Here is a 15,008-nt window from a genome sequence, read left to right as displayed (position 1 = left end):
TAATACCTACTGCACTAAGTTTTATTTTTGTGTTCGTACTATAATTATTTAAAAAAGTTGACCATTTTTATTAATACATTTTATTACAATAACATTTGATAAATAGTAATATACTATATACTTATAAATTGTTAACTACTACTTAGGGTAGTTTTACAACGTAATATAGGTAGATGTGCGTATAATAATATATACATAGGTGATATACATATTTTGTAAGTTCCTATGAACACTACATTTTCCACTCAATATATGCGGTAGGCATAACACAGACACAGAAAACAATTTTTTTTGCTGTGTCATGGAATTGCAATATTCATGGAGATGATGACTCCCAAACGACTCCATCGATCCAGGACACGTAATTGGACACCCTCGTGTAGACGCCGGGTGCGTTTGGTTCACCACACAGTTTCCCGAACGAAGTAATACCCACTTGCGTGTACATGCACTCGAATTCGGGATGAACGATCTGTAATGGTCCACCAGAATCGCCCTAGACACGTGCAAAATTGACAAAATCAATTGTATATAGTTTTTTTTTCTATAATTGTCAATAAAATTTTATTTATTGGGTAAAAAAGCGTGAAAATGTAATACAAAGCTCCTGATATATTGTTACAATAGCAGTTTAAAAATATTAAAAATACATAAGTACGATTTTTTTTTATAAGCATTTAAAGTTTGATTTTTGACAACATTTATCAAATTTAAAATTAAAAAATGATTTTGCCGTTAAAATGTATAAAATGTTTAACTTTTATAGCTAAGGATTGAACATTTAAAATTTTAAAACAAGGTTCCACGTAAATAAGTTATATATAAATTACTTTATTCGCAATAATATCATAGGCTGACTGACCGTCTTCGCTCAGAATCGTTTTTCTTATACAATGATAATATATATAATAAATTATATACATTGAATTCAAATTTAACACCATCTATTACAGTGACCCACTTGTAACCTACTGTACAGCAGAGCGACACCCACTTGCCCACTTTTTTTGAGTTCAATTAATAAAAAATTAATTACCTAGATTTATTAAAATTGTACCTAAGACATTTAGTATTTACAGAATATAATAGTCACGTAGATAATCCTGATTATTTAAATTGTACTTGCGTACTTGACAGGTGTCCTTGCCACCTTCTAGTTGTCCAGCACAAATTTGATTGTTTGGATTTATTCCAAATTTCAATTTTGGACTCGGGGAAGACGAATAACTGCGATTGCATTCATTTTGTTCCACCAAATCTAATGATACTTTCATTAAAACATTACTCGTTAGACCAGCTGAAATCAAAACAAATTATTAGTCTATAAATCAATATAGGTACAGTTTTAACAAGTTTATGAAGCCAATCATGCAGTAATATGACTTCTAACTTCAGGTAAACAACAGAATTTAAATTCAAGTTCCAAATGTAAAATAAAAAGTTTCTTTAATATTATCACACTACAGTGTTATATTGTTACACTGATAAAAAAAGTTGATTAGTAGAAACCATACTATAGTTAGTAATAGTTAAAACTAAAAGTACCTTCAATCATAGATATTTAAGTAAAATTAATTTAAGCTTATTAAAAATATATTGTATACCTATTACCTACAGGTAATATTATTTTTAATATATAATTGTATAGTAAATTAATTTTGTTTTGTAAATGTTAAATTACTACAATTGTTATTTGGATGGACCACAAACATAATATTACTAGATCCGTAATCTAATTTAACACATCGTCCACAATATATTTGACTATATACTATATATAGGTACCTACTTTATTTTTTTCGGTTGAATATGATATATAGCCATGTAGGTATCGACAATTAATTAAAACATTTTACATGATATTCTTAAAGCTGCAAAAAAATACATAAAAACCTGAACTAGTTCTTCCCCAACCAATGGCGATTGCTTGTTTAGCGGTTAATTGTACTTCGGTGTTTATGCAAGCCGGAAAGACAAATTGATTGAATTGAACCGGTGTGCTTAGCCGGTACAGACCGATGTCGTTGTACATCGACGGAGGTTTATAATTTGGATGCAAGATCCGCTGGACGATTTCGCGAACCTGAGGGTCTGCAGCACCTTTGTTAGAACCCAAGTCGTTGTCACCCAGTAAGGCCCATTTAACTGGGCTTCTGAAGTAAGAGTAACCATTGTATAGTTAACATTCGTTTTAAGATATATTAATATGTATATTGGATAAAAAAATAAAATATATATACCTAATAGGTAGTAAATTATAAACCAACGTTTAAAAAAATTGATTTCCATTTGATGCAAAAAACAATAAATTTCTTTTTTTTAGCTATCTACCATTTTACTGATTTCTTACAGTGTACTTAGTAGTATACCTGTATAATAGATATAGGTACATGTCGAGTTATGGAGGTGCCTACACGTTATGCAGTAATAATAATACTTACTTTTTTCCAATTTCTGAACAGTGTGCTGCTGAAAGCACATAACGATCGCTAATCAATGATCCACCACATGACCATTCGACTTTTTTGATGTTTTCTCCAAATCCTAAAATAACCTAAATATTTATGACTAGTTATTACAAATATTACACATTTATTCAGTTTGTCATTATTTGGGGGTAGCATAATATGGAATGTTCGATACCTAGGTTCTTTAATTTATTAGTAGGTAAGTATATATACTGTATAGGTGACGCGGAAACAGTAGAATTTCTAATTGTATATGCAGCGATAACATTATCTGAAGTATAATACAACCGTTTGAAATTTATCGTGCAGCTCTTAGAAAAATAAAAATATTGTATGTGTATATTGTAATGTATATATACATTGTTTTTATATGGTAACAGTTAAACTCAATTTTTTAGCGACCCCCTACATATATTTTTTTATATGACGTATAGAATATTGATTATTATTAATAATTAATACCTACTAAAAGTACTGTATATTATACACAACATAAAATACACATAATATTATAATTATTTTAATTAAAAAAACGTATTAAACGTAAAATTTTAATTCATACGCGACCCTAAATAATAAGTTGGCGACCCCTAGGTTGAGAAATACTGGTATATAAATTATAACCGTAACGAGATAAGTATATTTTTATCATGGACAATCACGTATATTAATAAAATTACATTATTCTTTTGGTATGATGTTTATTTTGAATTCAAAGGTATACTTGCCATGTGAGGAAATTCCATTTCTTCGGCCTCGGTTCCACCGACGATGGTAAGAAGATTTTCGCTGACAATCTTTTTCGGTCGACAACTGCCAGAATCGATAGTTCCACCGCCTTTAGTAGTCAATGAATAGTATTCTCTGCACACTACACGAAATCGACGTCGTGAATGATGAGAGTTGGTACTCAGATTTAAATGCTAATTTCGGTAGCAACAAATAATAATAATAATAATGATTATGCTTCACTCGCTTTCAGTGGAATTTCTACGGGGGGCGTCCTGAGAAGTTGGACAGCACACGATCGGAGTCCGTCCGCGGAACCTGCAAATCTTTGGATAAGCAGCACCGTCTTCGGCCGCACGAAGAACCACCGGACATTGGTCGATTGGCTTACACGTGTAATCGTCGTTGGTCTTGGTGATCACTTTGCACAACTCGTCTGCATAGATAAACAGTTGAAATAAAACCATAAGAATTATGTTAATTTCGGGTCGTCAATCTCACCGTCCTTCCGGTCCCAGGACTGCGAATCGGCGGAGAACGCGAAAATCAGAAAACACCACACGACTGCGCGTTTCGACATGTCAAGCACGAGAAAACGCACACACGAACGATGATAGAACACAGGTAGGTACTTTATGCGAATCACAAATGCAAGAATGACTTACGGTTATTATATATACATACGTAAAAAAAAAAATAGAAAATATGCTGTACCATTATTGCAATCGAAACGTATAAGCTATTTTGCGATGTCTACGAATAGACCGGTTTGCCTAGCTCATAATATCGTCGGAGAAGTGGTCGATTGGATTTTTTCAATATCCTCCTTTTGCAATACAAATTGTTTATTGCTACATGTCATATTATTATTATTATTATGTCAAACAGAAGATTGTTTTATTATGCACACGAAGTCCTTGGTTTTTTTTCACGAGATGATTTAAGACATTTTCCTAGAAATCACATAACGCATCGCGCCGTAACGCATATTATATAGAGTATTTGTAGGTAGGTACCTATACAGAGCATTTGGACAGTTATTATAATATTGTTTTATTTTACCTCAAGACTTAAACATCGAAATGAACGAAAAGTATAATTATCATAAGTATAATTATTAATTACATCGAAAAATGTTCCAATCTATAGCTAAATTCTTTAAAAAATCGTTTAGTACTGGTATTTATCGAAGAGAAAAATCTAGGATCTGATACATTGCGAATATCGATGTCTGTTTCTATATACGTTTATTATTATTATACTTCAATGGTAAACCCATCATACTCTAAATCGATTCATTGTGGAGAACATAATACACTACTTTATGCATATTTTGTATGTGCACTGCTAAGACGTCTTGTTGAAACGGATTTGCTTTTTTTAAGTTCCACTTATCTCACTGTTGTGCTTAGACTTACATCGGTTTTGGTTACCCGTTTATTGCAAGAACCCCCTTTTTTTACTAAAATTATTTAGTGGATAATAAGGTGTGAGCATGTTTGGTGAATCACCCTGTATATAGATATTTTAATTATCTAAAGAGGTTATATTAATAGGATAATATGCATGGTATAGTATTCAGTATTTATATACTTTTGCAATCATATTGTTAAACTCAAGATGTTATGTTTATATAACTATACATATACATAGGTTACATTTAAATTGTATATAATTTAATTAAAAATATTATGTATAAAAACAATGTCTTTTTTCATAGTTAGGACAAATAAAGATATTTGTAATCGTAAAAGATACAACAATCCGACGTCAGTGTTTTATTTTTATGGAATTTGACAATTTAATGTATTTTATTACTCATACTATAGTCAAGACATATTTCGGTAATGAAATGAGAATTATTAAAGTAGTTAACAGGTAATAACTAATTAGGTATTGACTTACCTACTATCGTTAAACAAACAATTTAGTCTTAAATAAAATACATAAATACAGTTATTATTTCCATTAATCAAATAACAGAATAAATCATTTAGCTTTATTGCAAATGGTTGTTAATATTAAAATAGCAAGATTGCATTAGTTGTTTATTCCATCTAAAATCCAATCCATATAGGAAGTTACTCTGGTGTACACGCCCGGATGACCTGGATCACCACATTCAGGAAAACCATAAGAAACAACGCCAATCAAAAAAAAATTGATTTCTGTTTGACCACATTAAAGGACCTCCGGAATCACCCTTAAACAAATTGGTATAAAAACATAATATTTAACACTTTTTTAAAAATTAATTAATAAAACTAAAATAAAATAAACTTAATACCCGACAAGAGTCTTTTCCTCCTTCTGGATATCCAGCACATAACACCCTGTCATCGATCACGCTTTTATAACTTGAATATATCTGTTTACATTCTGTTATATTCGATATAGGAATTTGAACTTCCATTAAGGACGTCGAATTCTTCTCATCTAAATAATATTATTGATAACAGTCAATTTACTATTTTTCGGAATATATTTATCTTAAAAATAGTATAATGATCTCTATACAATATAATATGTTTTTTAAATAAAAAAATTAGGTAGGTACACTAATTGAAGACATACATATAGGTATTATTTTATTAAGTTGTTAAACAGTTAACAGTTAACCAACTGTGATTTAATAAACATTAAATACCTTAATATTTATTTGACTGTATTCAGAAATAAGTTATTTCTATGTAATTATATGGATAGTATAATATTTTAATTACTTTTTTGAGGTATAGCATTGATACTTCCCCAGCCGACAACAAATGGTATATTTTTTGATTTTTCGACATTGTTCATATCCAGTAATGTTGGTAAGCAAATCGGTTGGATCAATTCTTCAAAAATAAATTAATATTTAACACGTAATACCTATATAATAAACTATAAATACTACGAAGAAGATTTATTTTAATTTTGAATCTATTTTTATAAACTATTTAGTATTTTATTTGATGCATTTTATGTTATGTATAATAAAATAATTTTATGACATTTATGATAATAATAATGTAGAGACAAATGAATCTTCAATGACATAATAGACCTTTACCATGGTTATATCTAATGTAAAATTTCCTACTTTCCCAACCGGTGTGCCACCATTGATGTGCCATGAGACCTCCATAGGTGTACCGCGAAATGTTATGATTACGAATGAAGGATTCTCTTATTGAGGATTATCTTGAATTCTTAATAAATAGTTAGGAATAGAACTTGGAAGCAGTAGCGCAACTTGATAATAAGTAGGCCATGTGAAAATGTCTAGACTAGGGCCCTCACCTGATAGGTAATAAAAATGAAAAACAGTCATACCTTATTATAACTCTAAAAAAATTGTTTTTTTTTCACATTTCATAGTTAATAATTATTAGTTATAAGTTATAACCTAATCTTAGACAGGTTTCTCGCATAAGTAGGTACTCGTAATTCAAATTCCCTAAACTCAAGACATTATTATTTATTGTTATTATATTGAAACGAATAATATAATATGTGTATATTACAGATTATTTATTACTATCGTCTATGAGATCCTGGGGGCCCCTCAAAACCCGGGGCCCCTGTTAAATGCACCCCCAACACTCCCAATAACTGCATCATTGCTTGGAAAAGACGACTAGAGAGAGTGCTTGTCAACGATTCGACCACGGAGGAAACTTATAATGAAGGGAAATTCCGCATTAGGACTAGATTTTTATAATGTTATCCATTTATGTAACATATCAATAAATGTAATATTTTTAATAAATTAAATTATGATTTTACATGATTTAACCTAATATTAAAATTAATATACACATAAATAATACAGTGTCAAGTACTCAAGTGTACCACGGCTAAATATGGGCTGGGATTAGTGTGCCGTAAGGGAAAAAGGTTGAGAAACGCTGATTTAATGACTGACAGGCAATAGCCCAATATACAAACATTTTATCTGATGATATTTTTAAACTCACCATTAAAAGTAACACTATTTTTCAATACCAGTATTGCAAGGTTATTGATGATTTTTTTCGAATCGTACCCTTCGTGGTTTATAATACGTTTGATCGGAACATCTAATGGTAACGCCCCGTCATCGACCATGGGATCCAAATCCAACTCACCTAAGCGTGCCACGGTCCTGTTAGAAATTAAAAAATTAATTTTAAAAAAGGTAACTACTTATCATGTTTCAGAAGTGTTATACAGCAAATACATTTTATTTTCAAATTATAATTTAAAATACGGATGGATAGAAATTACAACTATGAGCTTAGATATTTGATTTACTTACAATATGTTTAGCCCAGTGTTGGCCACGCATGTGGAGGCAGTTAATACGTGTTTATTGGAAACTAATGTACCACCACAACGCCACTCAATAGAATCATTTTTTTTTTGTGAATTTTTGTATCCTAGGGCTACCATCCATGGCCAAGCACCTGAGAACTCGTTATTATTCAATAAAGACAAATATTAGGTTAAAGATTAAATTTGATACTAAATAATTGTATATTATATTAAAGGAGGCACCTAAATATAATCATAACAATTTAGCTAAAATCTATGGTTATAACATATTCGTACCTAATTGGGATTCACTTCCTCCAAGTATTCGAAAATTTGGGGCCATTCTTTTGCCACATGTGACTTGTGCTGTCAATTTAGATGATGTAACGTTACTCTTTTCTTGTATAGTAATTTTATCCTTTGGTTTTGTTGATGCAAACTCTAAATTAGAAGTGGTTAACTTTATTTTACCTACAGGTACAGTTGAATCTGAAAATATGACAGCTAATAATAAAAATGATCTACAAAATTTAAACTGACCTCTGTTTATTGATTATATGTCTAATGTGTATCTAATATCATTGTATTATCAGCAAATGCTATGGGATGTTAACTATTAAGTTAATGATAATATGTAGTAAATTCATATATTTTGTTTCGTGTGGTATCGCAACTGAGGTGGGAATCACTATAGTATTAAGGGAATCGCTATAGTATTAGTACGTCCATATGCCTAGGTTAATAATTATAAAACTACTGACATTTTGCTTGATCTCAGAGTACATCTCATTTACAAATCAGCTATACTATATATATGTCTATATACCTAGCCATTATAGTAACTCTAAGTTTTAATCCTTCAATATAAAATGAACGTACAATACCAGCGCGTGGTTCAGTTGTAGATGTGCCATGTGCGACTTCTTCTCCTTACACCCTTTTAATATTTTATTTCAAATTTAAACGAGGGTCAAAAATTGTTATAGTGAGCCATATTAAATGTGGGGAAACTTAGTTCAAGCGCAGTATTATAATATTATGTTTTTATTATTATAGAATATAATATCGATACACATAATATAGAACATTTATTTAATTTGTTACCACTAGAACAATACAATTGGGTTAAAAAGCATACAAAAATAGCACAACCACTGCACGTCGTTGATCTAAAGAGATGTGTTGACTAAATTAGCTTTCGAATGTTCAACCCTCTGATGTCAACAGTAGTAAGAAGGGTCAGTGTTCTGGAGGATTAAATTAGAAGCCTGTGCCCGATGTCCTTTTTGCATATTTTTCGTCAGCACGTTTTAGAAAAATAGTAGTTAGGTATCTATTCTGTTGTATGTAGGTAGGTTTTTGAAGTTTTCGATTAAGTTATAATAAGAAAGACTATAATACCGAACGACCGTTAACCAAGAATCATAAAAAGTGACCAATGTTCCTTTTAAATATTATTATATTAATTATTTAGATATTAATAACTAATAGGTAACTAATAAGTATTATTTGTTAATTGTTTCTATCTACTATGATTTTATAAATAGTTTTTTTTTTTTATCGAGCCCTTTAGTATCATGGCCATTGGGAGTTTATCGTTTTTTTTTTTACAAAGGTTTTACAATATTGACGTAGGTGACTCTTTTTATAACTTGTCATATATTACAAATTATAATGACGTGTATAATGTATAATGTATACATGATGTATCAATAACAAACTATAGGTAAACATCTTGAAGTAAACTATATTCCTAATAGGTACAAAAAAATATGTCTGTCACACATAAAATATATTATATCATTTTATAATGTTTTCAATAATAAAGAAAACAATCGCTACTTAAAATATATTTAAAAATATGAAATATTTCACAATTTTATATTTATTGATATTTTCAAACGCTAAAATTACTCACCGTTACAGGGCAAAGAGGTTATCATTCCAATCACGAGGGTCACGAAAATAAAACATTGTTCTTTCCTCATATTAAAACTGTAAATTAAAATTATTTCTATTATGAAGTAAGAATATTATAACCCAATTGAAAACTACTGTTATATACGTCATGACTACATACAAATTGAGTCCCATTTAAATCTTTAAGAACGAATTGATAAATACTATAAAACAGTGACGTGGAATTTTAAATATAATATAAATTCAGTTCATGTATTAATATACTAACCATCAAACTTTTTTAAAAAAAACCTTCCCATTTTTACAGACTTAGGACTGTCTGTAACAAAAAATTCTACAGGTATGGTTAAAATGGTTTTTTTAATGTTATTTTTAAATATTTATTAAAGTATAATAATGTACAGGTACAATATACCTAATACAGTGAAACTTCCATATAACGAACTTCCATTTAACGAAATTTTCTGTTTAACGAAATATTTTTAAGAACTATGACCTTCATTGTTAATTACACGTAAATGTATCTCCAAATAACGAATCTGATGTTTCTATATAACGAAATAATTATTCGATAAAAATCAGTTTTTGTAAATGTTGTCACTATCAAATTGATAGTTTATATCATAGTTCTAAAATTGTACATGAACAATGTACCTGATAAAGATAAGACACCGAAACTTGACAATATAAAAACTTTTTACGAAAGGACAATTTTCAAAAATAATAAGCAAACAAAACTTACTGATTATTTCTTTTAAATTATATTTAAGGTTAAAAATTAAATTAAACTGTAATATGATGTTTGATGTTATTTTACATACATACAATATACATAATAAAAAAATAATAAAAAAAAAGTTGAAAAAAATACGTAATTCTATTTAACGAATTCCTCTATATAACGAATTTTTTTTGCTGCTTATTCGACTTCGTTATATGGAAGTTTCACTGTATATGTATAATTTACATGTTACTTATGTAGTTATGCATAAATAAATAAATAAATAAATAATGATGTCTGATGATATGTGACGATTTAATTGCATTTTTATATTCGTAAACATTGATGAACATTGTATATATGCATATCGTGTTATTAAAATGATAAGAACGATATCACGTATACTACCATAGTCGTTTCCATATATTATGCTTTATTTTACTCAAAATAATCCTCGGACTAAATAAATATATAATTTTTTTTCCCCATTCGTGTATTGGGAGGGACTCAATTAGTATACAGCGATATAGATATAGTAGCCTCCCAAATATAAACTAAAATATCATAACAAAATAGTTAGGTAGGTATTATCACTTTATGCGCATCGTCTTAACAACCGGACAACGTCGTGATTCTCCACTTTTGATTGGTCAATTTTTTCTCCATAAATAATTGTAAAATAATAATGTTATCCAATAATAAGCAGTAAACTATGAGTTGGACTAAAGGTAAGCGAAGCGATGAAATATTTGGTTGGATAGTGCATATCAAAAATCTGTGATAATGCCTATCTATTCTGTGAAGGATAATATTATTATTTAGTATGTTCATCAATTTACCATATTTTATAGATTATTTTTATTTCATTAGTTCAAATTTTCTGATATTTCTATACTACCTACCAATATATTCGTCTCATAAATCCAAATTAATCTTTAAATTGTTCATTTTCCATTTTTATACAAATAAGAATTAAAAACATAAAACATATATGGCTGATTTGGAATTTTATCTTCATACGTTTTCACTCAATTTTTATTCTAAATAAATAATAATTAATATCTACTGAACGTGTTAAGCTTGATAACATTTAACTGCCTAGGTATCTGGTATGGTATTTTACTACATGTTTTAAATGTACGTTTGAACTATATTTTTCCACAGTATAGAAACTTTTGCAAGGCATTCGTTTTCGTTGTTCATTCGAAAAGAGACACGATGCATTTGTTCATTATTTTATTGAAATATATCAATGCATATTTAAGTAGAATACAGTATAAATAAGAATATAAGGTACCCGAGTAGATTTATCTCCTCCGCGGACGATGTCGACGTTTGTACTTGTATAATACTTCTCGATGGGCATCAAGTCTGTTGTCAATAGATAGTAACCAGACAAGCCAAAATCAATGAATTATTATATAATTATTACAAACTATCAGCGAGTAACCATCTATAACTGCTTCGAAGAACGCCGTCTGAAATGTTATGACGGACCAACAGCTCGTTATTGTAAACAGCTATATAGGCGAATCAGTGTGCGTGAACACCTACCTTGTACTTAAAACTGCAATTTTGGAGGGGTGATACTATTTTTCTGGTTGTTAAACTCGAAATTTTAGGTTCACTACAATAAATTATGAATAATTAGAGAGGGGAGAAATAATTACATGATTAAATTACCATGTGGCCGTAACACCTAATAAATGTTATCCTCACAGAGTTATCCGCGTCGAAATTCTCAGTTATATTAATAATAATACGTCAGTACCAACTTCAATATTATTTATATTTTTATACGTTGGTACTCCTGTAGAGTCCTAAAGGTAACAAATTAAATAAAATAATATATATAAATATATTAAAACATTTATATATGAGGTTGAATTATTTAGACATTTCGCTGTGAGTCGATGACTATAATAATTAATAGTAGTGTATTATGGAACCAAATTAGCATATTATTATATTAAACATGAAACATTTTATTTTACAGTAGGTAGTAACCTATTCTCACCGGAGAGATCGATTATCTGCATTTAATTTTTAATTTTTAGATACATTTATTTTTTTAATTTATGAAAGGGACCGTCATATAGTCACTTGAAACCATTTAAACATTTTTTTTTAAATGTGATGTGACTATAACTTTCCAAATGAAATATATCTGACAGCAGTCCTTACTCTAACTATATTAGAATTATTGGCAGTAGGTACCATAATATTAATATATTATACAATATTATTAAGTATTAACCTTGTGTTTAATTTTCAGCTCTACGAAATATAAATTATAAATATAACAAAATAAAACGAGGAAAAATTACACTCTCAACGATCGGTACTCATTTCCTTGTTTATGTTCCCCGTAATTTATGATTCTGAAACGTAATATATAATAATCAAGAATAATATTATTAGTATAAAATCTGTAAAAACTTTATCAATAAAATGAATGTCCAATCAATTATAATAACAATTAGAGATGAATAAATTAGTTGCGAAATGAAATATACTACCTATATAATGTGTATGAAATAGCTAATAAAATATTAAATTCAACTATATATGGGTAATTTATAGTATTTGTAGATATCTAAAAACTAATCGGTAATCAGTGCAATTATTGGTATTGGAAATCGTTAAGTGCAGGCACTACGTCATGACATGTACTTACCAGTTACCAAGTGAACATTATATCGTTTCATTTTTAAACCTAGTCGTGAATCAAGTTATCTTATGTGTTCAGTTCATAATAGTTCTATGAAAATGTTTTAATCAAAATCGGTACATATTTAAATAAAATATTTTTCATTTATTTTACAGTAAAATTCGCTGAAGGCGCTCTTTAACGGACCAGCTCGAAAGCGCGTCCTATGCGGGAAAGCGTCTTAAGCGGAAGTATCTTAAGCGAATTTTACTGTATACTTAAATAAACATATTTATACAATTAATAAAACGTAACCGTTAAAGTGTATATTATATATTTCAATATTTTAAATAATTTTTGAAGTGAAACTTCTTTTTGCAGGTACCTAGAAAACAAATTGTAACGTTTAGCTGTAAAGTTCGTCTGCCGTAATACAGTTGTTTAGTGTAAATGTTGTGTTAATACTGAATTATTCGTTTTTTGTTAGAATTTCTATGTGTTTATTATAATATTTGGTGGTTTAACTTACTAATAATAAAACTTAAGTCATAATTTTTTTATTTTAAATTATTAATATTCTATAATATATACGATGATAACTTTTCCAACCAATCAAATTGAAATTGTATTTTTTTGGTAAAAAATAATTATTACGTATATTATAATGTTTTTCTAAAAACTAAAATGTTTCTATTTTTTCCTGATAAAACCGTGTAAGAAGTTTCACTTCCCTCGCCCGTTCTTGTGACATACACACTTAATTTTACTTAAAATAATATAAATACAATTTATTATTATTCTTTATTATTATATGCTAGTTTTTCTTACATATATTTTGTTCATATTATGTACTTCATGTTCTATCGAAAATAAGTCTTCTTATTTTTTCTGATTTTATAAAAATCAAATGATAATATAGGCACATATAATTATTATTATGTTTGATATTATGATGGTAAAAAAATTATGTGTGGCAATCGAAATGCCGATTATTTTAACGTTAAACTATCATCGTATAAGAGAAAATTGTTCTTAGTATGAATATTAAATACCTTAGACTTGACATTACAAACCTGATTTTAATTACTGTATATTCGTCCTTCATTTTTTGATTATCCCATTATAAAAGTTATTTTCCTTTGTACAATTGCAGGTACAGGGCGGTGTTATAACGAAAAATAAAAATATATCCACAAGGTTATGTCTATACAAATAAGTAATAATGCCACTGCAATGGTCTCTCACGGTTATTAGATTAAAATCGGTAGTGTTAAAATTGTTAATAAGTACAACACCTCTGCTGTTACTGCCTTGCCGTGTTGGTGTTGTTGTGATCAAGATAATAAAATTCACACATTCATAAAATAATATTATAAAATCCAAAACCTGTTTGTTATGTGTTGGCCGACGCATACTTGGTCTTCGGAATGACGTAGTGCAACTTTTTATTTTTAAATATTATTATGTTGTGGTAGGGTGACCACTGACCATAATATTATTATATATTTTATAGGAAAAAAATAGGACAAACAGTTTTGGTTCAACACTAAAAAAACCACTAAATAAATAAATAAATAATCATTTTTATATTTTTGAAAGATATTTAGCAGCAGATGATTTTTGCTTGTTAGATGAGGTGTGTTGGAAATGGGGACGGTCATACTGATTCATAATAATTACATTATTATTTATTACTTTGCGTGTAATATTACAGCGTACAATACATTGCAATAGTCTAGACTCTCATTGTACGAAAAATTTTAAATGGGGACTGTTTTCTAAAAAACGTGAAGAAAAGTGTCCCGTTTAAGTTTGTCGGTACAAGGAGAGATGCTCTCAAAACGGACAGTCCCAGGACGTTTCGTCTTTCTATGTTGCGTGACGAGCTTAACAATTAATGTATTATATTGTGGTACATTAGTCATTACATATAATTATTGTTTTTATCCATCTCAAGCAATCGACAACCTCATATTCTCAAGTTAATTTAATTTGAATCTTAAATATAAAACTCATTTTTGAACTATGAATAAATATTATTATTCAAATACATAAATATCTGAAAATTTTTTTCATCTAAATTCTAAATTCAAATACAAATAATTATATAATTGTATTGTTATTATACATATTATATCATGTGTGGTTATAAAATAAATTAAGTTAATACTAAAATATATTGTATATTATGTACTAGATTAGGTAAAATATCTGCCCACAGGTAAATTCTACATGGTATAATCGT

At 28.8% G+C, this 15,008-nt stretch overlaps 1 protein-coding gene across 1 annotated transcript; it reads right to left on the bottom strand.

Moving 5' to 3' along the window:
* Positions 1–158: 158 nt before the first annotated feature.
* On the bottom strand, positions 159–14,074 carry LOC132946746 (uncharacterized). The gene is given in 16 exon segments (XM_061016807.1): positions 159–496; positions 1,131–1,297; positions 1,894–2,153; positions 2,442–2,554; positions 3,197–3,339; positions 3,445–3,633; positions 3,699–3,858; positions 5,247–5,370; positions 5,372–5,400; positions 5,485–5,633; positions 5,921–6,034; positions 7,157–7,323; positions 7,477–7,624; positions 7,770–7,961; positions 9,391–9,467; positions 13,837–14,074. Coding segments are annotated over 16 exon segments (2,244 nt in total). The 5' UTR covers positions 13,869–14,074; the 3' UTR covers positions 159–316.
* Between the last annotated feature and the right edge of the window lie 934 nt (positions 14,075–15,008).

Source organism: Metopolophium dirhodum, chromosome 6, assembly GCF_019925205.1.
Source record: "Metopolophium dirhodum isolate CAU chromosome 6, ASM1992520v1, whole genome shotgun sequence".
Taxonomy (NCBI): Eukaryota; Metazoa; Arthropoda; class Insecta; order Hemiptera; family Aphididae; genus Metopolophium; species Metopolophium dirhodum.
This window is presented reverse-complemented; position numbering and strand designations above follow the sequence as displayed.